At 43.3% G+C, this 26,348-nt stretch overlaps 1 protein-coding gene across 1 annotated transcript in view; it reads left to right on the forward strand.

Annotated features, from left to right (window-relative positions):
• LOC121571594 (filamin A-interacting protein 1-like) overlaps positions 1 to 26,348 on the forward strand; it is a 63,647-nt gene that overhangs the window by 23,516 nt on the left and 13,783 nt on the right. Inside the window, exons 2-4 of the mRNA XM_041883144.2 lie at positions 6,551 to 6,748; positions 7,222 to 7,407; positions 7,618 to 7,796. Coding sequence (XP_041739078.1) covers positions 6,563 to 6,748; positions 7,222 to 7,407; positions 7,618 to 7,796 — 551 coding nt within the window. The 5' untranslated portion in view covers positions 6,551 to 6,562. The remainder of the gene's footprint in view (positions 1 to 6,550; positions 6,749 to 7,221; positions 7,408 to 7,617; positions 7,797 to 26,348) is intronic.

The raw sequence follows: 26,348 nt of genomic DNA on the forward strand, positions 1-26,348 counted from the left end.
TGACAAAATGTGTAGAATTGCAGGAAATAAGCTTTAAACCTGCAAAATTCTCTCCACCAACAAGAGGGGTGTGAACAGTTTGTGCCTATAGAAATAGACGTGGCGCAGGGGGGGGTGCGGGATGCTTCCCAATGCTGGAAGGGGGGCCCAAGTTAAAATGTTTGGGAACCCCTTCTCTACTGCACAACTGTTCCAATATGTCTGGCACATTTACTAGCCCTCCATAGAAGCAGAAAGAGAGAGCGAGGAGAGAAAAAAAGTGAAGAACTCTCATGCTGAGAAAGAGGTAACTGAGTCATTTTCTAACAGAGGAGAGGATAAAGGAAGGGGTGGTGATGACAGTTTCCCCCCCATTTCAAATCAAATCAAATTGTATTTGTCACATGCGCCAAATACAACAGGTGTAGACCTTACAGTGAAATGCTTACTTACAAGCCCTTAACCAACAATGCAGTAAAAAAATAGATATGTAAAAAGAAAAAAGAAGATAAATAGAAAAATAACAAATAATTAAAGAGCAGCAGTAAAATAACAGTAGCGAGGCTATATACAGGGGGTACTGGTACTGAGTCAATGTGCGGGGTTACAGGTTGGTCGAGGTAATTGAGGTAATATGTACATGTTGGTAGAGGTAAAGTGACTATGCATAGATAATAAACAGAGAGTAGCAGCAGCGTAAAAGAGGGGGTGGGGGGGGCAATTCAAATAGTCTGGGTAGCCATTTGATTAGCTGTTCATGAGTCTTATGGCTTGGGGGTAGAAGCTGTTAAGAAGCCTTTTGGACCTAGACTTGGCGTTCTGGTACCGCTTGCCGTGCAGTAGCAGAGAGAACAGTCTATGACTAGGGTGAATGGAGTCTTTGGCAATTTTTAGGGCCTTCCTCTGACACCGCCTATAGAGGTCCTGGATGGCAGGAAGCTTGGCCCCAGTGATGTACTGGGCCGTACTCACTACCCTCTGTAGTGTCTTGCGGTCGGAGGACGAGCAGTTGCCATACCAGGCAGTGATGCAACCAGTCAGGATGCTCTCGATGGTGCAGCTGTAGAACTTTTTGAGGATCTGAGGACCCATGCCAAATCATTTCAGTCTCCTAAGGGGGAATAGGCTTTGTCGTGCCCTCTTCACGACTGTCTTGGTGTGTTTGGACCATGATCGTTTGTTGGTGATGTGGACACCAAGGAACTTGAAGCTCTCAACCTGCTCCACTACAGCCCTGTCGATGAGAATGGGGGCGTGCTCGGTCCTCCTTTTCCTGTAGTCCATTTAGTGAGGAGTTGATGAGAAAACTGGCAGAGGGAACCTGGGTGATCCTCATGAAACCAGTTTTAACCATGGCAGTAGCAAATTGAATTTAAAAAACATGATGTATCTGCAACAATTAACTATCATTCTGAAGACTAACATACCTACTTTAGTTTATGGCACAGTGTCTTATTCTAAATAAATAAATAATAAATAAATAAATAAATTCTCCCCAAATTCTCATTACCGAAATGCGTCCGGATTCTCTGATAATTTTATACAATTTTACTTTAGAAAAACCTAACCTATTTGAATAAAACACCAAATATGTTACTGTAATTTGTCCATAAATCATAAAAATTGTATACTAGTTGAATTTTATATTAAACTATAATATTTATTATGTAAAAACACTTTACCGTAACACTTTTTCAAGTTGCTTTAAAAACTCCAATAATTTTTTTAAATAAAGTTTTATTCACCCATGATGCATCATCTAGAGTAGTAGTCCTTAGTTCCTTTAATTTCTTCACTTATATGCCTTCAGAATGAGGATCTTATTCTGAAACACCCCCTTTATTACACTTGACCTTCTCATTACCGAAATGATGAAAAATATCAAATTGGGAATAACTTAGAGAACCATTACCTTACCAACATGGAGGCATGAATGGGCTTTAGTGATGTGATCAATTGTTTGCTGAGTTATTATGGCTGTCACCTATTACTTGCAGATTGAGCTAAGGCCTCATTAACGAAACACACATTTCTCATTACTGCATAATCTTTAGGTCCGTTTTGGTAATGAGAACCTTAATTTCGTTAATGACACTAAGCTAATACTAATGCGTAGTCAATGGGTGTGCTGTGCTGGTAACTTTAATTATTTACTAGCACTGCTTACACCTAATGTATAGATTTGGTAAAACATCAGTTATTTTATTAAGTAGGGGTTGTCAAGAAATATGGGTGTATAAACCCCATTTAATTTACTTAAAGCCACAATCTGGAGTTTGTGTTTCAGCAAGGAGCAACCCCGCCACCTAAATGAGGATATCACCCATTTTGACATGTGTACCTGTTTTAGCACTTAACTATACTGTTGTTTGATATCCCAATAAAGTTTTTGGTCCATATCCCACATATTTAGATACTCCATAGGCATATCATGTTATGCCATTTGCCCATATGATCTTTATTCAATTTAGAAATAATCTAAAATACCTTAGAACCACACATATCCATGTCCTAATACAACAGTATTACTTGTAAAAAAAACGTTGGATTTTTGAAAATACATAATTACAGTACTTATACTTATGCTAAAATAATATTTTAGTATTTTAGTAAATTGCATTAAGATCAAATAAACAAACATTATCGACACGTGAAAAGTGAATCGTTATAACACCATAATCATGCATAATTTTTTTTTTACATGCAACAGAAATGATGAATCCCAAAATACATTAGAAAACAATTATTTATATTGTTAAACATGGCTCTTTAAACTGAGTGTGTTAGCCAGCTAGTTAGCTAGAGTGGGCAATACACATACATGCTGACGTATCATAGCTCAGGCTACGGTTTCTCCTGTGATTGGTCAACAACGACGGCACCACTTCAGAAATAGAACAGATTGGATAAGAGCGTCTGCTAAATGACTTAAATGTAAATGTAATTTATATTTTCTCCACCTCGCTTGATCGGCCTTCACTTGCACAAGCAACGCCGACCGCTCTGCCTGGATAGAATTTCCCCCCGCCTAGGCTTCATTGAATATGAATGAGCCACCCTGCCCACCGCAAGCTGTCTGTCAGTGCCTTTGTTCAAGTAATTTGGGATTAACAAATGACATAGTTTGATGATTTATTGGGTTATTAAATCTCTAATAGAGCTCAGTATTTTTTAAATGGCAAACTATGCAACACTCATTACTAAATCTCTAATAGTGCTCAGTATTTTTTCAATGGCAAACTATGCAACATTCATTACCGAAACATGCATTCTCATCTCCGAAACCTACTTATCATTACCGTAATGCACCAATATTTAGGAAATATTAGGAAAAAGGAAATGTATACTTAAGTAATTTGGGCTTAATCTGATAGGGTGCCTTTTGTTCTCTATCTAAACGTGTACATAAAATAAACATGTATACACAAGTCATTGACAAAAACCAAGATTCAGAAAAGATTGTGTGTTGCAGTAATGAGAAATTACAAAAACATTGTAATAATTTACTTTAAAATATATTTGTTTTCAGTGTTATGTTGAACTGAGGCCTTTTCATTAGATGACAATGTAAAAAAATATATTAGAAATGGATTTGTTTGCAACTTTTCGGGACTTCGAAAACTGTTGCGGTAATGAGAATTTCTGCATTGGTAGTTGTGGAAATTGTGGTAAAGTGCATAATATCTGATCAATAAACATAATTATGAAATATATAAATACAGATTTTAGTGATCCAATAGGAATTATGGTGGATAATGTGTTGCTTTCTTTTGTGAAAAAGTTGTATGTCAAATGCCAGTTTCTTGAGAATCACCCACCTACCCAGTCACCCTCCCTAGGAAGAGACCACCGTAGGGCATAACCTTAATGACCGTGGCACCTAGCCACCTAACCTGAGTAGGAGGGAACCTTCATCTGAACCTAGGCCTCCCACAACAGGTGGATATTATCGGGCTATTGGGAGTGAATGGGTAGACACAGGTTGGACAAGTCAGGCCCTTTCTCAGCCTTTTATTAATGGTTTATTAAACATATATAAACCTCTTCATGGTTTATTAGCTTAATGGTTATATAACATGGTTCAGAATGTCAGTGAATAAATGTGCATTCATAGACTGAAGTCATTTTTATATTAATCAAGCTTTAAGATGGCATCTGGGTTAGAGGTGATATTTAATAAGAGGGCAGTGTGTGTGAGTGTATCACCATGTACAATATCTGAGGTATGTAATGGGTGGGTGGTGAAAGCATGTGTGTACACACTTGTGACCATGTTTTCATTTCGATGTGTTAATTATTTTGTATCCCGGGGCAGCTGGTGCCCTTCCGTGTAGACGGGGCAGACAGGCGAGACGCGGGCAGCTCTCTATGGTTAAGAAAATACCCCAAGGAGCCAATGGGCACATGGCGCTGCCAGTCTGTTTTCCAAGGGAAAGCCCTCAACTGGGTCTATGACCGGCGCTGACACTGGACATGTACTGGGCACTTACAATTAGGTGTGTGTTGTGTATGCGCAAATTAGTCTACATTTGTCTAAGAGATTAAGCCTATGTCCATAAGTGTGTAAGCATGAGTGCATATCTGTGAGTGTGTTCAGATGAGCACTTAGGCCTAGCTTAAGTGCTGTGTGTGCATGCAGACCTAAGTGTCTGTCATCATTAGGCATAGGTAACAGAGAAGTGCACGTAGTGGCTAGCAGGATGGACGGGACAAGAGAACATGAACTAGTCCAAAGGAAAACAAAGATCAAGTCAGTAGAACATATCAGCCAAAATAAACCCACAATATCATTTCTATTATCATACCCTGTAAAGGTGTTCAGCTCAAAACCTCAAAATATGTCTGCTCACAATGTAGGCATGAGTGGTGTGTGTGTGTGTGTGTGTGTAGACCTCAGCTGTGTGTGTCCTCCAAGATGGTACCTGTGTGTGTGTGTGTGTGTGTGTGTGTGTGTGTGTGTGTGTGTGTGTGGATGTGTGTGTGTTATGGGCTCACGTTTGCGGCTGTGAGTCGTAGGTTGGAATTCCTTGCTGTAATAATGGGACCTTATAAAAGGCCTCTGTGTTACTTTATCATTCCTTCCATCCCAGTAAACGAGTGGAGCGATGCAGGCCAGAAAGGAAAGGGAGTCCAGATTGGGCTACTGCTATCTGAGATCCTTGGGACATCTCTACCCTAAACGATAACCCTAACCCCTACCTTTACCCTAACTTTAAGCATAACCCTTACCTAACCCTAACCTTAACCTTAACCATAACCCTTACCTAACCCTAAACCTTTTACATTTCAATGGGGTGATGTCAGAGTTGGGAAGTTTCAAAGATTCCATTTAGACTTTTCTGTCCAGATAGCTCCATCTGTCTTAGTAATTGATACGGAGAGGATAACAACTCAGATAGACAGACAGCTCTGACACACACACACAGACACACACGCACACGCACGCACGTACGCAGACACACACAACCACCTTTCCTATAACCTATAATCCACCTTTCCTATAAACCATTCGGTTTGTTCCTGCTGTACTAGCTGTGTTTCTCTTGTTTAGAAAGATGGGCTGTTTTGATGTCAACATCTAGCTGTAGCCTAAATCCTCACTCCCCCATTCTTGTGTTGGAACATCTGACTCATCTCTCACTGTTGTAGAACTCTGAAAACACTTGCCCTGTTTCTAGTGTATTTTTTTGTTTGTGTACATGCATGTGTGTTAGCAGGCCTATCTTGTGTGCATAATGCATACGTGTGCTTTCTGTGTATGTGCCCACTTACTGGCTAGGTTTGGGACACACACAGCTGTCCTGAATATAGTTTGAATGCTTTGGCTGGGTATTAAAACTATTAGGCCTAGATATCCTACTTAATAGGATCTTCTGCGGTTGGACCAGCATTGTTTGCTGTTGCTGTAACCTGTCAGTGTTGAGAACACACACACTACACATAGACGCACACACACATGGTTAATCTCCTCATATGGTCAGTAATTAAGCCCTTGGTCTCTGGCACGCTCCTTATGCTTGCCAAGCTGTCAGCCAGACCTCCCAGTCATTTATGTGCTAATAGAGAAACTATGAGATGTCCTAAGGGTGACTTAAGCAACATAAGCAAACATGCTAAAGCTATCTTTTTAGCCCTGGGCGGCTGGTTATGACAAGGTGCCTAACAGTTTACATTAGCTGTAATATAGTCATCAAAGATATAACTGATACACACAAAGCACTTGTTCATTGATTGATGTGGGGGCGGCAGGTAGCTTAGTGGTTAAGAGCGTTGTGCCAGTAACCGAAAGGTCGCTGGTTCTAATCCCCGAGCCGACTAGGTGAAAAATCTGTCGATGTGCCCTTGAACAAGGCACTTAACCCTAATTGCTCCTGTAAGTTGCTCTGGATAAGAGCGTCTGCTAAATGACTAAAATGTAAAATGTAATTCAAACAAGAAATAGGCCTATTTGAGTGCTCAGCTTCAAATGATATCACCATCCATTGTCACTGCACTAACCTCCCTATTCTTCTCTGCCACTCTTGTACTACCTCTCCATGTCCATAAATATCTCCCTCGCTCTTCTTCCCAGGTGTATCCACAGATGCGTTCCCATAGCAACAGCCCCAACATGGCTGCCCGGAACAGCGACGGTTCACAGAACTCTGTGGCTCACCTCGACCCCCTCAAGGGCACCGTCCTGAGGGACAGCATGGGGGGAGAGAGGGGGAAAGACCTGTCCAGGGATGACCTTGTGTTCCTCCTCAGTATAATGGAGGGAGAGCTGCAGGTGAGGACAGGACAGAACAGATGTATTCTAGTACTTCTGGAACTAGGTTTATAGTAGATGTTTGATCCGCTGTGCTCTGTAAGATAACGAGATCAGGATGGTCGTACGGGGCTAGTAGCCTATAGCTTAGACTTGGCCATGTTCAAAACCACACTAGTGCCAAAGCCTTATATGCACAAATGCGAGTGTTACATTGCACATTGACGTCGTCAATAGGAGATTTTCTCCAAACAGAGTTGAGCCCAGCTGTAGACGAGCTGTAGAGGAGACAGAATGAATCAGACTCTAACAGAGGAGCCTATTGTGACTGTAACTAAAACCATGAGTAAAACCCTCCTAGACATGCCTCGCAGAGCGTGACACACACACAGCCTACACCGTAGCTGTATAGGAAAGACTTGGGAGTGCAATCTCTTTTTCATCTCTATCATTCTTCATCCCTCCTTTTTTATTCTATCTGTCCATCCTACCAGGCCAGAGACGAGGTGATCGCAGTCCTGAAAGCAGAGAAGATGGATCTGGCTCTGGTGGAGGCTCAGTATGGCTTTGTTACCCCAGGAGAGGTGCTACGGGCCCTGCAAAGAGACTCACTCCAGGCCCAGGCTTCTGAGGCCCAGGAGGCCCCACAGCAGGATGTCTACGAGAAACCCATGGCTGAAGTAACAGGAGATAAACACTAAGATTGAAAACACAGCCACTGTCTCTATTAAAACCACCAGTCACACTTAGGCTTGTATAGGCTTTGAGGCATGGGTTTTGCAGTAGATAGCTAATGATAAACCATTGACCCATTGCCCGTTTCCAACAACGCAATTAGAGCCACGGAGTCTTCAGCCCTGTCTTCATGTCCCTTTCTCTCTCTGTGTTAGCTGGACCGGCTGGTGGAGACTGGAAAGCAGAGCTACAGGCGGATGCTGGAGCAGCTGCTGCAGGTGGAGTGCTCCCACAGTGGTGCCCTCTGCAGGCTGGAGGAGCAGGACCAGCAGCACCGTGCCCTCCTGCAGCGCAGCGACGACCTCACCTGTCTACTGGAGCAGGACCGCGAGAGGTCAGTGACACCCACTGACCGACCACAACAGGATTCGTGGTGGAAATGCCACCTAGGCTAAGAGTAGGGGCTCTACCATATTAGAGTAATCTATCCTATCAGATCAGAGGTCACATAGGGAAAGAGATCGGAGGGCAAAGGAGGTTATCTAAGGACATTGGAACCAGTCCATCTGTACCCTGTAATGTAATATAGTTTAAGGGCTGCAGATTCCTCTGTTGTAGCCAAGAGAGTAGTCTCTATAATGATTTCCATGGCTGAGTGAGTGTGTAGGGCCACTGTGACCACAATGTGTTCATATACGCAGCAGTGTAGTGCTGCTGACCTCAGGCCTGTACTCATAGCTACTGTCCTCACTTACGGACCATTACCCCTGCTCTCTCCTTAAACACTCTCAGTCCCTTAGAAACACACGTTAGCATGGACACATACACAAACAAACACACACTCGCATTTGCGAACATTTGACTTGCCAGTGCGAAACCAATATTTTATTGGTCGCTAGGTTGCCAGTGAAACAAACAGTAATTTGCAATTGATCAGAAATGTCCCTGTTTCGCTATTGGCTGCTGTGTGAGTGAGCCACTCCCTTGTGCACGGAGGAGGAGAGAGGTGCATTCTAATAAGCACAACAATATGACCGTTGCTCAAAATGCAATTGCGGGAAAAAAGGCAGTTTTCAAAGAAACTTCTGTTGTTCTAGTTACAGAGAGGATAGCCACGGCTTGCTGTGAGTATATTATATAATTTATTTCTCACCTCTCAATATTGAGTTCATAGCACTACTTTACAACTGGAGTGGGCTACACAGCACAGGAGGCTGCTGAGGGGAGAACGGCTCATAATAATTGCCGGAATGGAGCAAATGGAATGGCATCAAACACGTGGAAACCATGTGTTTGATTTATTTGATACCATTCCACCTATTCCGCTCCAGCCATTACCACGAGCCTGTTCTCCCCAATTAAGGTGCCACCAACCTCCTGTGCTACATAGTATATGGGTTTAATGAGTCCCGTGGAACGGAGTGCGCCATTTGTGGTGAATAGGCCTACATCAAGTAGCCTGTATAGGCCTAGCGCTGGAAAGTTTTTGTAGGACATTACATTTACTGATAGATTAATCAATTAGCCTACAATTAGCTATCTAGCAACATGCTCATATTTAAAGTTGCCAATCTAGCTAAGTGTTTTGAGTTCCCACTTCCTCAGGTGGTGAATAATATAGCCTCGGCCAATATGCACAAAGATGTCCAAAAATAAATCTGATAATTCTGGATCCTATTTCGACATCAAAATATCAATCATGCATTCCCTGGATATGTTAGATGAAGTAACTTATAGGGATGTGCATCTTTCCCTTTTAAGATGATTTGATACTTTTCTAGATACATGGGCTCCGATACGATACAGGACATTTTAGTTTGAAATCGATGCGATTCGGTTCGATGCGATACGATGCTGATGGAGCTCCTGAGCTGGATCTGTCTGATCTGACTTCAGTGTGTGTGTGTGTATGTGTGTTAGGGGTGTAACGGTTCACCAAACCCACAGTTCTATACCTATTGCGATTTTGGGGTCACGGTTCGGTTCGGGTACAGCGCAAAAATTAAATGCCATTCACAATGTTCAGCATTCACAACAGTTGTGAAGTCTTAAATGCCAGTCGGATGCTTTTAAGTGATTTGAACTTGTTGAGAAATGCTGATTGGCTAATGGCAAACAAGCTGTGTCAACCATAAACTAAAAGTACCTCTATCATGCTTCTAAACAAATTCTAGATTTCAAAAACCATATTAATAGATAGCGTTTTATAAATATTGTTTTGTTGTTGCATTTTACTGCCGAAAATGCTGTTTTAGGGGCCATTTCCTTAAAAGGTAACGTCAGAGGTCACCATGTGGGAGAAGTGGGTGCTCAGAATAATAGACAACTTCCCATTGGTAATTACCAGCTTGAGGGCCGTTCAAGTAGATTTTTCCCAGTTGTATGTGGTAAATTCCCACTTGGTTACGAACGCATCATGACACTACCTCCTTCAATGCCAGATGCGCACTTGTGACTCTCATATTTAACATCTACAAATACCTAGGTGTCTGGTTAGACTGTAAACTCTCCTTCCAGACTCACATTAAGAATCTCCAATCTCCAAAGTTAAATCTAGAATCAGCTTCCTATTTCGCAACAAAGCCTCCTTCACTCATGCTGCCAAACATGCCCTCGTAAAACTGACTATCCTACCGATCCTTGACTTCGGCGATGTCATTTACAAAATAGCCTCCAACACTCTACTCAGCAAATTAGATGTAGTCTATCACAGTGCCATCCGTTTTGTCTCCAAAGCCCCATACACTACCCACCACTGTGACCTGTACGCTCTTGTTGGCTGGTCCTCACTACATGTTCGTCAAACCCACTGGCTCCAGGCCATCTATAAATCACTGCTAGGCAAATCCCCGCCTTATCTTAGCTCATTGGTCACCATAGCAGCACCCACCCGTAGTCTGCGCTCCAGCAGGTATATCTCACTGGTCATCCCCAAAGCCAACACCTCATTTGGCCGCCATTCCTTCCAGTTCTCTGCTGCCAATGACTGGAACGAATTGCAAAAATCTCTGAAGCTGGAGACTCTTATCTCCCTCACTAACTTTAAGCATCAGTTGTCAGAGCACCTTACCGATCACTGCACCTGTACACAGCCCATCTGAAATTAGCCCACCCAACTACTTCATCCCTATATTGTTATTTATTTTGCTCTTTTGCACCCCAGTATCTCTATTTGCACATCTATCACTCCAGTGTTAATACTAAATTGTAATTATTTTGCCCACTATGGCCTATTTATTGCCTTACCTCCATAACTTACTACATTTGCACACACTGTATATAGATTTCCTATTGTGTTATTGACTGTACGTTTTGTTTATTCCATGTGTAACTCTGTGTTTGTTGTTTTTATCGCACTGCTTTGCTTTATCTTGGCCAGGTTGCAGTTGTAAAGAGAACTTGTTCTCAACTGGCTTAACTGGTTAAATAAAGGTTAAATAAAAATATAAAATAAATAAAATAAAGGGGAGGTGTCTGTAGCAGTGGCGGTCAGTGCCGTTTAAGATGAGGCAGGACAAATTTTTTTTCATGAGCATGGCCTTATTTCTATTACAGCATATCAGATGTCTCTCATTCATATTCCATTCACCCAGTTCAATGTAACATCGATAGGTTTAGGCTACTACATGATACTCAAAATGTCCCTATACCCATCATGAGGTTGCTACAATCTAGCCTATGAATGAAAGTTTCAAATGTAGGTGGACACAGGTCAAGAGACAAATTTGAGGTGACAAACAGTGACACATTGACATTCAGTACTGCCTTGCACACTCTTGTCTGCATCTATCTAATATAGGGTGTAATCATTGGTCCAACAGTTGCAAACAAGAGTTTCTGTTGGACACATTCAGGTATGTTTATCCCCGTTTTGTTCCGTTTGCTTCCGTTTAAGAAACATCTTTCAACAGAATCGGCGGAATGAATACACCCCTGATCACGCGTAAACACAGTTCACTTTCATGGCAGCCACGCCCTATGCGCTCTCCTTCTCTCACCTCTTCCCTTCACTTGTGGACTTCAATGCACAACACATCAGTTGTATGTGACCAGGTGAAAAAACATTTCCAAGCCAAACCGCTACACACAGCCTACATCGTTTTCACCATATTAGCTAAAGTAACGTCATAGTCAGCAGAGCTAATAGAACTAATGAGTTAGTAAACCGGCTACAATCATGCAATAATGTTACAGTCAGTCAGTAAGCAGTTACACCGGCGGGCCCCAGTGGCAATAAATTAGTAATACCAAAAGCTTACCTTGACTTGGAAGAGTTCCAGTGTTGTGTTGGAAAGTCATAGCCAGCTAGCTAACATAGCATCCCTCTGTTTGAGCAGGGTGTTTCAGTAGGCTAAACTAGCTAGCTGCATTTGCTAGCTATGTAAGTGAAACTGAAAGTGAAAAAAAATGACGAAATCGCTCTCTCTCTCTATTTCTGCTTCTCCACTTGGCCATGGTGGAGAGTTTGGAATCTGATTGATTGATTGCTTCTGTGGACAGGTGTCTTTTATACAGGTAACAAACTGAGATTAGGAGCACTCCCTTTAAGAGTGTGCTCCTAATCTCAGCTCGTTACCTGTATAAAAGACACCTGGGAGCGAGAAATCTTTCTGATTGAGAGGGGGTCAAATACTTATTTCCCTCATTAAAATGCAAATCAATTTATAACATTTTTGACATGCGTTTTTCTGGATTTTTTTGTTGTTATTCTGTCTCTCACTGTTCAAATAAACCTACCATTAAAATTATAGACTGATCATTTCTTTGTCAGTGGGCAAACGTACAAAATCAGCAGGGGATCAAATACTTTTTTCCCTCACTGTTTGTACTATGAAGGCACCTGAATTGAGCCATAAAGGAGACTAGGCATCTACCACCCCACTACCACTATCAGATTAGGGGGGCAATGAAGCCTATGTTTTTTGTCCCCCCCACTTTGGTTCTTAAATCACCAACACCCACTAATTAACTTGTCATTTTTGCAGATTAAGCGTTTGAGCTAGTAATGTATCAATATTTATTGTTTACAAATTACAGTTGAAGTCGAAAGTTTACATACACTTAGGTTGGAGTCATTAAAACTTGTTTTTCAACCACTCCACAAATTTCTTGTTAACAAACTATAGTTTTGGCAGAAGTAATTTTTCCAACAATTGTTTACAGACAGATTATTTCACTTATAATTCACTGTATCACAATTCCAGTGGGTTAGAAGTTTACATACAATAAGTTGACACAATTCCATGTCATGGCTTTAGAAGCTTCTGATAGGCTAATTGACATCATTTGAGTCAATTGGAGGTGTACCTGTGGATGTATTTCAAGGCCTACCTTCAAACTCAGTGCCTCTTTGCTTGACATCATGGGAAAATCAAAAGACATCAGCCAAGACAAAAAATTGTAGACCTCCACAAGTCTGGTTCATTCTTGGGAGCAATTTCCAAACGCCTGAAGGGACCACGTTCATCTGTACAAACAGTAGTACGCAAGTATAAACACCATGGGACCACGCAGCCGTCATACCACTCAGGAAGGAGACGTGTTCTGTCTCCTAGAGATGAACGTACTTTGGTGCGAAAAGTGGAAATCAATCCCAGAACAACAGCAAAGGACCTTGTGAAGATGCTGGAGGAAACAGGTACAAAAGTATCTATATCCACAATAAAACGAGTCCTATATCGACATAACCTGAAAGGCCGCTCAGCAATGAAGAAGCCACTGCTCCAAAACCGCCATAAAAAAGCCAGACTACGGTTTGCAACTGCACATGGTAACAAAGATCGTACTTTTTGGAGAATTGTCCTCTGGTCTGATGAAACAAAAATATAACTGTTTGGCCATAATGACCATTGTTATGTTTGGAGGAAAAAGGGGAAGGCTTGCAAGCTGAAGAACACCATCCCGACAGTGAAGCACGGGGGTGGCAGCATCATGCTGTGGGGGTGCTTTGCTGCAGGAGGGACAGGTGCACTTCACAAAATAGCTAGTATCATGAGGAAGGAAAATTATGTGGATATATTGTAGCAACATCTCAAAACATCAGTCAGGAAGTTAAAGCTTGGTCGCAAATGGGTCTTCCAAATGAACAATGACCCCAAGCATACTGCCAAAGTTGTGACAAAATGGCTTAAGGACAACAAAGTCAAGGTATTGGAGTGGCCACCACAAAGCCCTGACCTCAATCCTATAGAAAATTTGTTGGCAGAACTGAAAAAGCGTGTGCGAGCAAGGAGGCCTACAAACCTGACTCAGTTACACCAGCTCTGTCAGGAGGAATAGGCCAAAATTCACCCAACTTATTGTGGGAAGCTTGTGGAAGGCTACCCGAAACGTTTGACACAAGTTAAACAATTTAAAGGCAATGCTACCAAATACTAATTGAGTGTATGTAAACTTCTGACCCACTGGGAATGTGTTGAAAGAAATAAAAGCTGAAATAAATCATTCTCTCTTCTATTATTCTGACATTTCACATTCTTAAAATAAAGTGGTGATCCTAACTGACCTAAAACAGGGAATTTTTACTAGGATTAAATGTCAGGAATTGTGAAAAACTGAGTTTACATGTATTTGGCTAAGGTGTATGTAAACTTCTGACTTCAACTGTAGCTATGACATAGCCAATAAATATACAGTGGGGCAAAAAAGTATTTAGTCAGCCACTATTTGTGCAAGTTCTCCCACTTAAAAAGATGAGAGAGGCCTGTAATTTTCATCATAGGTACACGTCAACTATGAAAGACAAATTGAGATAAAAAAATCCAGAAAATCACATTGTAGGATTTTTATGAATTTATTTGCAAATTATGGTGGAAAATAAGTATTTGGTCACCTACAAAGAAGCAAGATTTCTGGCTCTCACAGACCTGTAACTTCTTCTTTAAGAGGCTCCTCTGTCCTCCACTCGTTACCTGTATTAATGGCATCTGTTTGAACTTGTTATCAGTATAAAAGACACCTGTCCACAACCTCAAACAGTCACACTCCAAACTCCACTATGGCCAAGAGCAAAGAGCTGACAAAGGACACCAGAAACAAAATTGTAGACCTGCACCAGGCTGGGAAGACTGAATCTGCAATAGGTAAGCAGCTTGGTTTGAAGAAATCAACTGTGGGAGCAATTATTAGGAAATGGAAGACATACAAGACCACTGATAATCTCCCTCGATCTGGGGCTCCACGCAAGATCTCACCCCGTAGGGTCAAAATGATCACAAGAACGGTGAGCAAAAATCCCAGAACCACACGGGGGACCTAGTGAATGACCTGCAGAGAGCTGGGACCAAAGTAACAAAGCCTACCATCAGTAACACACTACGCCGCCAGGGACTCAAATCCTGCAGTGCAAGACGTGTCCGCCTGCTTAAGCCAGTAAATGTCCAGGCCTGTCTGAAGTTTGCTAGAGTGCATTTGGATGATCCAGAAGAGGATTGGGAGAATGTCATATGGTCAGATGAAACCAAAATAGAACTTTTTGGTAAAAACTCAACTCGTCGTGTTTGGAGGACAAAGAATGCTGAGTTGCATCCAAAGAACACCATACCTACTGTGAAGTATGGGGGTGGAAACATCATGCTTTGGGGCTGTTTTTCTGCAAAGGGACCAGGACGACTGATCCGTGTAAAGGAACGAATGAATGGGGCCATGCATCGTGAGATTTTGAGTGAAAACCTCCTTCCATCAGCAAGGGCATTGAAGATGAAACGTGGCTGGGTCTTTCAGCATGACAATGATCCCAAACACACCGCCCGGGCAATGAAGGAGTGGCTTCGTAAGAAGCATTTCAAGGTCCTGGAGTGGCCTAGCCAGTCTCCTGATCTCAACCCCATAGAAAATCTTTGGAGGGGAGTTGAAAGTCTGTGTTGCCAGCGACAGCCCCAAAACATCACTGCTCTAGAGGAGATCTGCATGGAGGAATGGGCCAAAATACCAGCAACAGTGTGTGAAAACCTTGTGAAGACTTACAGAAAACGTTTGACCTGTGTCATTGCCAACAAAGGGTATATAACAAAGTATTGAGAAACTTTTGTTATTGACCAAATACTTATTTTCCACCATAATTTGCAAATAAATTCATAAAAAATCCTACAATGTGATTTTCTGGATTTTTTTTCTCATTTTGTCTGTCATAGTTGACGTGTACCTATGATGAAAATTACAGGCCTCTCTCATCTTTTTAAGTGGGAGAACTTGCACAATTGGTGGCTGACTAAATACTTTTTTTCCCCACTGTATAGCACCACTTTGGATTTCACCCCCATCTCAAAATCAAATGGTTTTGACCGTTTGGACGTTTTTACGGAGTGATCTTCTCTTCTCCTCTTGCTTCAGCTATGCAGTGTGCCTCGCAAAAGCTATTGCTGTCTTCGTTATGAAATTATCAACTTTATCCTGTATATCTAAAAATGACCATATACACTGATTGTTTGAAGCAAAACTATTTCTGATGGTGAACCTGAACAACAAAATAAAACCTATTGTAAGCCCCGTTCAGCAGGTATAGACAGATGAGAGTTGTGTCTCTGGTAGCTTACATTTATTCTGGTAAAACACAATTTTCATCAGCGCATAGATAACAATAACCTAGCAAATTACATAGGTTGTCACTAAACTAATAAACCAACATCATGCACGCCATTTTAGAATTTGAATGCTGAAGGTGCAAGATCAAGAACAGGCCTCCTACCTCGCTTTGGTCAGCGCGCGAAGCTTGCCTGGGGTTGTTCGGCATACAAAATGACTTGTAGATCAATGACTGTCAACACAGTTACATGCAGTTCAACACTGAAGGAGAAGACACATCAGTCGACACAAAAGATGAGAGGTACTGTATTTTTGGAAGGTAGAAAGAATTTAATATGAGAAATAAATAAATTGTGAACTGGCGATTTGTAATGTTTGAATCGATTTTCTGGCCAATGCATGCTACATTTGGATTGGGGTCAGGGGACTGATGCACTTGATATCATAAACATTTGAATGGGAACCTATGCGTATTGGTGAATCGTTACATCCCTAATAGCTTACTTTTTGAATCATAGGCTACCATCTCAGTTGTCTTATTTATCACTGGAAAAAAATGTCTACTGGCTATGGTTGATAGTCTACAAAAAGAAAGCTACAAAAAGAAATCTACCATTTGTCTTGTCTAGCCTACTGTAGAGATATTGAAACTGAATCTCTTTTGAAAAGCAGTCTGTCTTAAAGGGGCAACGTCTATTTTAAAATGTAAAAAGAATCATCTTAAAATGACAGGCCTAAAGAATAGAATAATGTCTTACATTGCTAAATTATATCATACAGTTTTTAATACATAATTAATTAATAACCAAATGTAGCCTATTACTAGCTGAATGTAGAGAGAAAGTATGCACCCCAATGCATTTATAAACTGCCAGTAAAAAAAAAAAAGGTTTTCGTTAGTGGGTAATAGCCGTTTTTTGGCCGATTAAAAATATTTAAAAGCTGATTAATAAAATTGCCATTGGCCAATTGTCCGGGGGAAGAAGAAATAATACCATTGAGAAATAATGCTTTTTAGCCTATTCATTGATGGAAATACCAGTCAATGGAAATACATTTGACTGGTCATACTTATCGGTCTATAGGACATTTGCATAATTTAGTAGAATGAAATTGGCTTGTGTTTACAGTACAGTCGTGGTCAAAAGTTTTGAGAATGACCCAAATATTAATTTTCACAAAGTCTGCTGCCTCAGTTTTTATGATGGCAATTTGCATATACTCCAGAATGTTATGAAGAGTGATCAGATTAATTGCAATTAATTGCAAAGTCCCTCTTTGCCATGAAAATGAACTTAATCCCCAAAAAACATTTCCACTGCATTTTAGCCCTGCCACAAAAGGACAGCTGACATCATGTCAGTGATTCTCTCATTAACACAGGTGAGAGTGTTGACGAGGACAAGGCTGGAGATCACTCTGTCATGCTGATTGAGTTAGAATAACAGACTGGAAGCTTTAAAAGGAGGGTGGTGCTTGAAATCATTGTTCTTCCTCTGTTAACCATGATTACCTGCAAGGAAACACATGCCGTCATCATTCCTTTGCACAAAAAGGGCTTCACAGGCAAGGATATTGCTGCTAGTAAGATTGCACCTAAATCAACCATTTATCGGATCATCAAGAAACTCAAGGAGAGAGGTTCAATTGTTGTGAAGAAGGCGTCAGGGTGCCCAAGAAAGTCCAGCAAGCGCCAGGACCATCTCCTAAAGTTGATTCAGCTGCGGGATCGGGGCACCACCAGTGCAGAGCTTGCTCAGGAATGGCAGCAGGCAGGTGTGAGTGCATCTGCACGCACAGTGAGGCGAAGACTTTTGGAGGATGGCCTGGTGTCAAGATGGGCAGCGAGGAAGCTAATTCTCTCCAGGAAAAACATAAAGGACAGACTGATATTCTGCAAAAGGTACAGGGATTGGACTGCTGAGGACCATCAGTCCTGTGTCATGCCAACAGTAAAGCATCCTGAGACCATTCATGTTGCTTCTCAGCCAAGGGAGTGGGCTCACTCACAATTTTGCCTAAGAACACAGCCATGAATAAAGAATGGTACCAACACATCCTCCGAGAGCAACTTCTCCCAACCATCCAAGAACAGTTTGGTGACGAACAACGCCTTTTCCAGCATGATGGAGCGCCTTGCCATAAGGCAAAAGTGATAACGAAGTGGTTTGGGGAACAAAACATCAAAATTTTTGGTACATGGCCCCAGACCTTAATCCCATTGAGAACTTGTGGTCAATCCTCAAGAGGCGGGTGGACAAACAAAAACCCACAAATTCTGACAAACTCCAAGCATTGATTATGCAAGAATGGGCTACCATCAGTCGGGATGTGGCCCAGAAGTTAATTGACAGCATGCCAGGGTGGATTGCAGAGGTCTTGAAAAAGAAGGGTCAACACTGCAAATATTGACTCTTTGCATAAATGTAATGTAATTGTCAATAAAAGCCTTTGACACGTATGGAATGCTTGTAATTATACTTCAGTATACCATAGTAACATCTGACAAAAATATCTAAAAACACTGAAGCAGCAAACTTTGTGAAGACCAATGCTTGTGTCATTCTCAAAACTTTTGACCACGACTGTATATTCGTTATGTATCTTATTTATCACACGCGTACAGCATACAGATACAGAGCCTTTGAGTGGAAAATCTGTCAGAGAGCACGAGAGCTGCTGCTACAGCATCTCAAACAGCAGATGCATATGCTGCGTTCACATGCTAGTAGGAACTAGGAAACATACATTTTCTAACTGGTTGAACGCGGCACGTGTATAACTACAACCAGTTAGCAATTTGGAAATTTCGGAGTTCCGACTAGCACGTGAACATGCCAATAGGCAATGGAAGGCAGGCTTCATCAGCGCGTCACACACCACTTTGCAATGAGCTGGAGGCAGTATGCATTTTGAAAACATATACTTAATTGTTTGAAACCTGAACGTTTTAATACATATTATGAGGCATGTCTTACTTTGCTTCAAAGTAGCCTAGCCAAAATCAGATCATATCCACGGAGGCCATTTTTTATATATCAACTTTCTTTCATTGTCCAGTAGCCAAAGGCACAATCCTAGTCATATTAGCAACCCATGCTAGTTGTTGCATATTAGATCTCCCCTCTTTCTACATTTCTAACGGATGCTTTCATCTCTGTCACCTGAAACCGCTTGCATGTGCTGTGCCCTTTTGACAACAGTGTTTTCCAGCTAATTGTTATGTGGGCAGCTTGTCTCTCCCTTTTCTGTTTCCCTTCCTCCTTGTTTTGTCCCCTCTTTTTCTGTTGTATCTGTATGTGTGTTTGTCCCCTTTATGTGGGTGTGTCTGGAGTGGATCAGGGGGCGTGCTCAGGATCTGCCTCTCCTGTGCAGCTGCGGGTTGTTTCCAGTGATTCCTGCCTACGCAGCTGCATCCTATTCTCTCATCAACCTGCACTACTTATTCCTGGGCATGGCTCTCCACCGGCGCCAGATCGTTGTTCTTACCAGAGCGTTTCGGACATATCTCCCAACCTGCCTGCCTTCCTGCCTGTCGGTCTGCCTGCCTGCCTGCCTGCCTGCCTGCCTGCCTGCCTCAGCCTCTTCTTCCTCCGGAGCCGACTAGCCCACTCTGTTCCTTTACTTCAGTTGTTTTTGGACTAAGACAATTTTAACTTTGATTAAATATTTTTGTTTCTTCCACTCCCTTTGTCGTGTTGTTTCTCTGAGTGCTGGGTTGAACCATAGCCTAACAGAACGATCTGGCCATGGACCCAACAGAGAAACAGCACGGGGCAAACAAAGACAGCTTCCAACAAGCTATCCAGGCTCAAGGAACGTTGCTAGGACAGCATGACCAGTTGATTCGGACTCTTGTGGAAGATAATCATCAACTGCTGAACCAGGTGACTCAGTTAACTACACACGTCTCTAAATTGTCTGTTATCAGTTCTCCATCTCTCTCTGACCCCCAGTTTGATGCACCCCAAGTTGTTTCCTCGGACACTAGGCAGGCTTCGTTCCGTCGGGAACCCCCTGTCACGTCGCCTGAACCGTTCAATGGAGAATTGGACAAGTGCCGGGGATTTTTGCTTCAGTGTGACTTGATTTTTTCGGCAGAGACCACTGTCGTTTTCTACTGATTCATCTAAAGTACATTATGTTCTGGGGCTGTTAAGAGGGAAAGCTCTGGTTTGGGCTGAGGCTGTGTGCTCAGATCAAACTTTGACTGGATTGACTTTTGCTGATTTCTCTGCTAAATTGAAGACTGTTTTTGACCATCCTGACCATGTGGGTAATTCCTCCAAGATACTTTTTAATTTGAGGCAGGGTTCTAACAGTGTGGCAGAGTACTCTATTGAGTTCTGGACGTTGGCAGCGGACTCCAAGTGGAACAATGTGGCACTTCAAGGAGCATTTCTAAACGGTTTGAATGAAGCCATGGTGAACGATGTTCTTAGGGGATTTTTTGAACCGTTTTGTCTTTGTATACCTGGATGATATTCTTGTTTTTTCCAAGTCACCCGAGGAGCATGAGTCACACGTCCGTCAAGTCCTTCAACGGCTCTTGGAGAACAAGCTGTACGTCAAAGCAGAGAAGTGTGAGTTCCACAAACAGTCTACATCGTTCCTTGGATTCATAATTGAGAGCGGGCAGGTGAAGGCGGACCCCGAGAAGATCCGGGCAGTGACGGAATGGCCCACACCCACCACCCGTAAGCAACTTCAACGATTTTTGGGCTTTGCTAACTTCTACCGTAGATTCATTAAGGGTTTTAGTAGAGTGGTGGCACCCCTTACGAGACTCACATCTCCTAAAGTCCCTTTTCGGTGGTCCCCTGAGGCGGAGCAGGCGGTAGGGGTTTTGAAGGAACTGTTTTCCACCTCCCCCGTGTTGATACACCCCAATACCTCTCTGCAGTTTGTTGTGGAGGTGGACGCGTCGGACTCAGGTGTGGGAGCAGTCCTCTCCCAGCGCTCCCCCACTGACCAAAAGCTTCACCCCTGTGCTTTTTTCTCCAAGAAATTGTCACCCACAGAACGGAATTACGACGTTGGAAACCGGGAACTGCTGGCGGTCAAGCTTGCACTGGAAGAATGGCGGCACTGGCTGGATGGAGCTGAACTGCCGTTTGTGGTCTGGACTGACCACAAAAACTTGGCTTACATCCAAGCCACTAAGAGACTCAACTCACGCCAAGCCAGATGGGCCCTGTTTTTTAGTAGGTTTAACTTTATTCTTACATACAGACCGGGGTCAAGAAATGTTAAACCAGATGCTTTGTCCCGCCAGTTTGCTGACCCTTCGGAGACCAGCGAGCCTGAGGCAGTCCTGCCTTCCTCATGCGTCGTGGCGGCTGTTCAGTGGGAGATCGAGTCTCTTGTGAAGACTGCACTTGCCACGGACCCGGGACCGGGTGATGGACCTCCCAACCTACTCTTTGTTCCCGAGACGGTCCGGTCTCAGGTGTTGCAGTGGATTCACACCTCCCGTTTTGCTGGTCACCCTGGGATGAGACGCACGTTGACGCTGCTTAGGAGACATTTTTGGTGGCCTTCAATGGAAACTGACGTTCGGGCTTTTGTGGCAGCCTGTTCAACCTGTGCTCGGGGCAAAGCCTCCCATCAGTCCCCCTTCGGGGCTGCTGCTACCCCTCCCAGTTCCCAGCCGTCCCTGGTCCCACATTGCCATGGATTTTGTCACCGGCCTACCCAAGTCTGAAGGTAATGATACTATACTTACCATTGTGGACAGATTCTCTAAATCTGTCCACTATATAGCATTACCAAAATTACCGTCTGCCAGTGAGACAGCGGACCTCCTAGTCCAACATGTATTCCGTCCCCATGGAATACCTGTGGACATCGTATCTGATAGAGGCCCACAGTTTACTTCCCGTGTTTGGAAGGTTTTCTGTTCTGCTTTGGGTGCTTCCGTTAGTCTGTCCTCAGGGTTTCATCCCCAGACCAACGGTCAAACAGAAAGAGCCAATCAAAACCTCGAAGCAACCCTTCGTTGTGTGGCTGCTCAACATCCATCATCCTGGGCCAAACATCTGCCCTGGATAGAGTACGCCCACAACTCCCTCACCGCCTCTGCCACCGGTCTTTCACCCTTCGAGGTTACCATGGGTTATCAACCCCCTCTGTTTCCTGCTCAGGAGAAGGAATTGGCTGTTCCTTCGGTTCAGGAGAACCTCCGCCGCTGCCAGAGAGTGTGGAGCGACGCTCGGGAAGCATTGCTTCGGACCACCGACAGGAACAAGACAACAGCGGATAGGAGCAGGACTCCCGCACCTGTGTTTCATCCTGGTCAAGAGGTTTGGCTGTCATCTAAGAACGTACCTCTTCGTACCAAATCACGCAAGCTGTCTCCTCGGTACCTGGGTCCGTTTGTGGTGGAGTCCATCATTAACCCCGCTGCGGTTCGTTTGAAGTTGCCTTCAGCCATGAAGATACACCCTACTTTCCACGTCTCCCAACTGAAACCTGTGTCCTCCAGCCTTTTGTGTCCGCCGGCTGATCCACCTCCACCTGTTCGCCTCATTGACGACCATCCGGCCTACACCGTCAGTAGGCTCCTGGACTCTCGGAGGCGGGGTAGGGGTCTCCAATACCTAGTCGATTGGGAAGGTTATGGACCAGAGGAGAGGTCTTGGGTCCCTAAGCGTTTTGTGTTGGATCCTCAGCTGATCACGGACTTCCATCACGACAACCCTGACAGGCCTGGTGGGTCGCCAGGTGGCGACCATTGAGGGGGGTACTGTTATGTGGGCAGCTTGTCTCTCCCTTTTCTGTTTCCCTTCCTCCTTGTTTTGTCCCCTCTTTTTCTGTTGTATCTGTATGTGTGTTTGTCCCCTTTATGTGGGTGTGTCTGGAGTGGATCAGGGGGCGTGCTCAGGATCTGCCTCTCCTGTGCAGCTGCGGGTTGTTTCCAGTGATTCCTGCCTACGCAGCTGCATCCTATTCTCTCATCAACCTGCACTACTTATTCCTGGGCATGGCTCTCCACCGGCGCCAGATCGTTGTTCTTACCAGAGCGTTTCGGACATATCTCCCAACCTGCCTGCCTTCCTGCCTGTCGGTCTGCCTGCCTGCCTGCCTGCCTGCCTGCCTGCCTGCCTCAGCCTCTTCTTCCTCCGGAGCCGACTAGCCCACTCTGTTCCTTTACTTCAGTTGTTTTTGGACTAAGACAATTTTAACTTTGATTAAATATTTTTGTTTCTTCCACTCCCTTTGTCGTGTTGTTTCTCTGAGTGCTGGGTTGAACCATAGCCTAACACTAATTGCATTATGAAACCAACATTTGTGTGTAGCCTACTGCCTTGTGCACATTGGTGCTATTATAATGTGAAGAATTGATAGTTTATCAAAATGTTAAGCAAAACGTTCTGATCTGTTGCATCAGACTCATTGCTTTTTAATGTTTTTTTTATGTAGCCTAGAACTACTGGTTGTATGAATTTGGGATCTATCGTCCTACAACTGTCCCAGAGTCTGTTTGGAAAAGGATATTTCTTTCTAGACAAGCTGACCAATAGAATAAGATACCTTTTCTACTATGTGGGATAGTAGATTGATGTAGGCTGGTGATTTTGCTGTTCGTTAGTCGTCTTGTTGGCTGGGGGAAAGTAAATGTGAACAGTTATTCTAACATCTTTAAAGTGCACATCAGAATTCGGTAAGAATTCGACTTGCATGTTCTGTTAATATATTAATTAACCCTGCGTTGAACCCTGAGTAAATCTATCCAAATCAATGTAAGAACACAAGGGCATGCTAATTTAAAAGATGGCTAGCCATTATTAGCCTGATTCTGTATGGAATGCAGGTACATTATGGGACATGGGTCAATTCATTATTGGTACGCAGTAGTAGAAAATTGGTGCGACCAAATCATGTGCTGGTGTAATCAACAGAAAAGGTTGGTAGCACCAATGCCACCAGTGGAAAAAGTTAGTCTAGAGTCCTGCACACACACATTTGTATGCCACCAAAGCTTTAGATGTGTGGGCTTTCAGGTTGGGACAGCAGCGATTACACAGAGAGGGATACTGGGGTTAAAGACGTGTTTCTGAGCAAAACCATATAGTGACAGCGGCTGTGTCCAAAGGACGATTTTGGGTCCAAATAAGTGACATTGTTATTAGATGTGGTGTGGGCTCTGGAGGTAGTTAGACTTATAACAGTGAATATCTATCTCGCTCACCCATTCATACAGCTTGTGATTCAGACCAATCAACATAAACCACACTTTGCGATACATCTAGGATGATGAATATAATGAGCAGTAGACACAGTCACTGTCACAGCCATGTTAGGCGATCTGTAGCCTAGCGTGCGACTTACTCATGCATTCCTGGCTAACCTCGATTTAGCACTGAGACAGGCAGGCACTACAGACATACAGACAAGACAGCCAGTACACCATGGCCAAGTCCTCTCACTGACATGCGAGCACACACATACACACAGCGAAGAGATTCTAGGTGAGGGTGAGATGAGGACAGGTAAGAGTGAAGGGTCTATGTTTTTCTCCCACTTCATCCTATCTCTCTCTCTCCCTCATGTCTCACCCTCTTCTCAACAATAAATTGCATTGTGCCGGTGGACTGAGAACATTCTAGAAGAGTGAGATCAGTGTGCATACACACACACAGAACTCTAAGCCTCACAAGGCTTACATTTCATTTGCCATGTCTATCTTTGATATCAGACACACTCGTTCAATCAGACTGTTGTTCCTGCATTATTTATCCTCTACTTCTCTCCCTTTCTAAAAATACACACACACTCCTACACACACATTCCTTGGAGCCTGACGGAGACAGAAGGTTGGAGATGTGAGTCGGTGATAATGACCTCTAAAAACATTAGAGAAAGATAAAATGATCCATGCTATGACAAGAGACTACACATAGTAGTGCTAGAGAGGAAAAAGGAAATAGTGGAAGTAGGAGATGAGAGACTGAGCAGGGAACGTATCTCACGTTTAATCTGCCATTTATCTCTCTCTCTCTCTGTGTCATCACTCCATCCCATCTCCTGCGTAAAGAAGACAAGCGACTGAGTCAGGAACATATCTAAAGTTTATCAGCCCTTCCATCTCTCTATCCAGTTCTCATCTATCCTCCTCTCCTCTAAGTAAATAATATACAGTGCCTCAGTAAGGAATGTCTCCCACTCTTCTCCTCTTAATATCTATTTCTCAATCTCTCCATCCTTTCCTCCTTCTCTCAATCCACCCACTCGTGGTTTAAAGCCATCCACTTAATATCTGATCCCCCTTCCCTCCCTCTTTCCCCATCCTCTGGTAAATAAAAGAGATTGAGTAAGAGACTTGTTTGTGTGGAAGAGTTACAAGCTAGTGTGTATACAGAGATTTGCCTAGACGTTCTGCTGTGATCGTGAACTGTAGACTGTAGGCTATTAATTGCGTGAAGGATGATGTAATCATTGCGTGTTATAGTATGATTAGGCCATCATTGCGTGTTACAGCATGATTACACATGTCTATCAGAATGCAGTGATCTGACTGCTCAAACCCCAGACATCAGACCATGCTTTGAATCTATGTGAGTTTTCTATTCCCCGTCATTAGGTTGACAGGTCTTAAGTGTTAACTGCTCACACATGTTGTTGACGACACACACACATGTTCAATGCGCACACGCACACGTCTGTGTGCATTATCTTCTACTCACTCGCACGTCTTAAAATCTCGCCCCACAACAGCAACCTTCTCCAAACTCTTTCATGTTCTCTCAAACGCGTCCCAAAATTGACGGGATTGTTCGAATGATCTCATCAAAACCCTCTGAATGTAAGAGAGTCTTGTGGCATCATCACATAACAGATGGCCACTCCAAGCCAGTCCCCAAGGGTGAGGGAAAGAGAAGGAGAGAAGGAGACAGTCGCAGACAGAGAGAGGGAAAGACAGAGAGATAGGGATGGGGGGAAAGAATTGATACAATTACATATCACGATATTACACTGAGTGTACAAAACATTTAGAACACCTTCCTAATATTGAGTTGCAACCCCCCCTCAGAACAGTCTCTATTCATCGGGGCATGGACTCTACAAGGTGTCGAAAGCGTTCCACAGGGATGCTGGCCCATGTTGACTCCAATGCTTCCCACAGTTGTGTCAAGTTGGCTGGATGTCCTTTGGGTGGTGGATCATTCTTGATACACACGGGAAACTGTTGAGCGTGAAAAACCCAGCAGTGTTGCGGTTCTTGACACAAACCGGTGCACCTGGCACCTACTACCATACCCCGTTCAAAGGCACTTACATCTTTTGTTTTGCCCATTCACCCTCTGAATGGCATACGTACACAATCCATGTCTCAATTGTCTTAAGGCTTAAAAATCCTTCTTTAACCAGTCTCCTACCCTTCATATACACTGATTGAAGTGGATTTAACAAGTGATATCAA

This window comes from Coregonus clupeaformis, chromosome 40 (assembly GCF_020615455.1).
Source record: "Coregonus clupeaformis isolate EN_2021a chromosome 40, ASM2061545v1, whole genome shotgun sequence".
In the NCBI taxonomy this organism is placed as follows: Eukaryota; Metazoa; Chordata; class Actinopteri; order Salmoniformes; family Salmonidae; genus Coregonus; species Coregonus clupeaformis.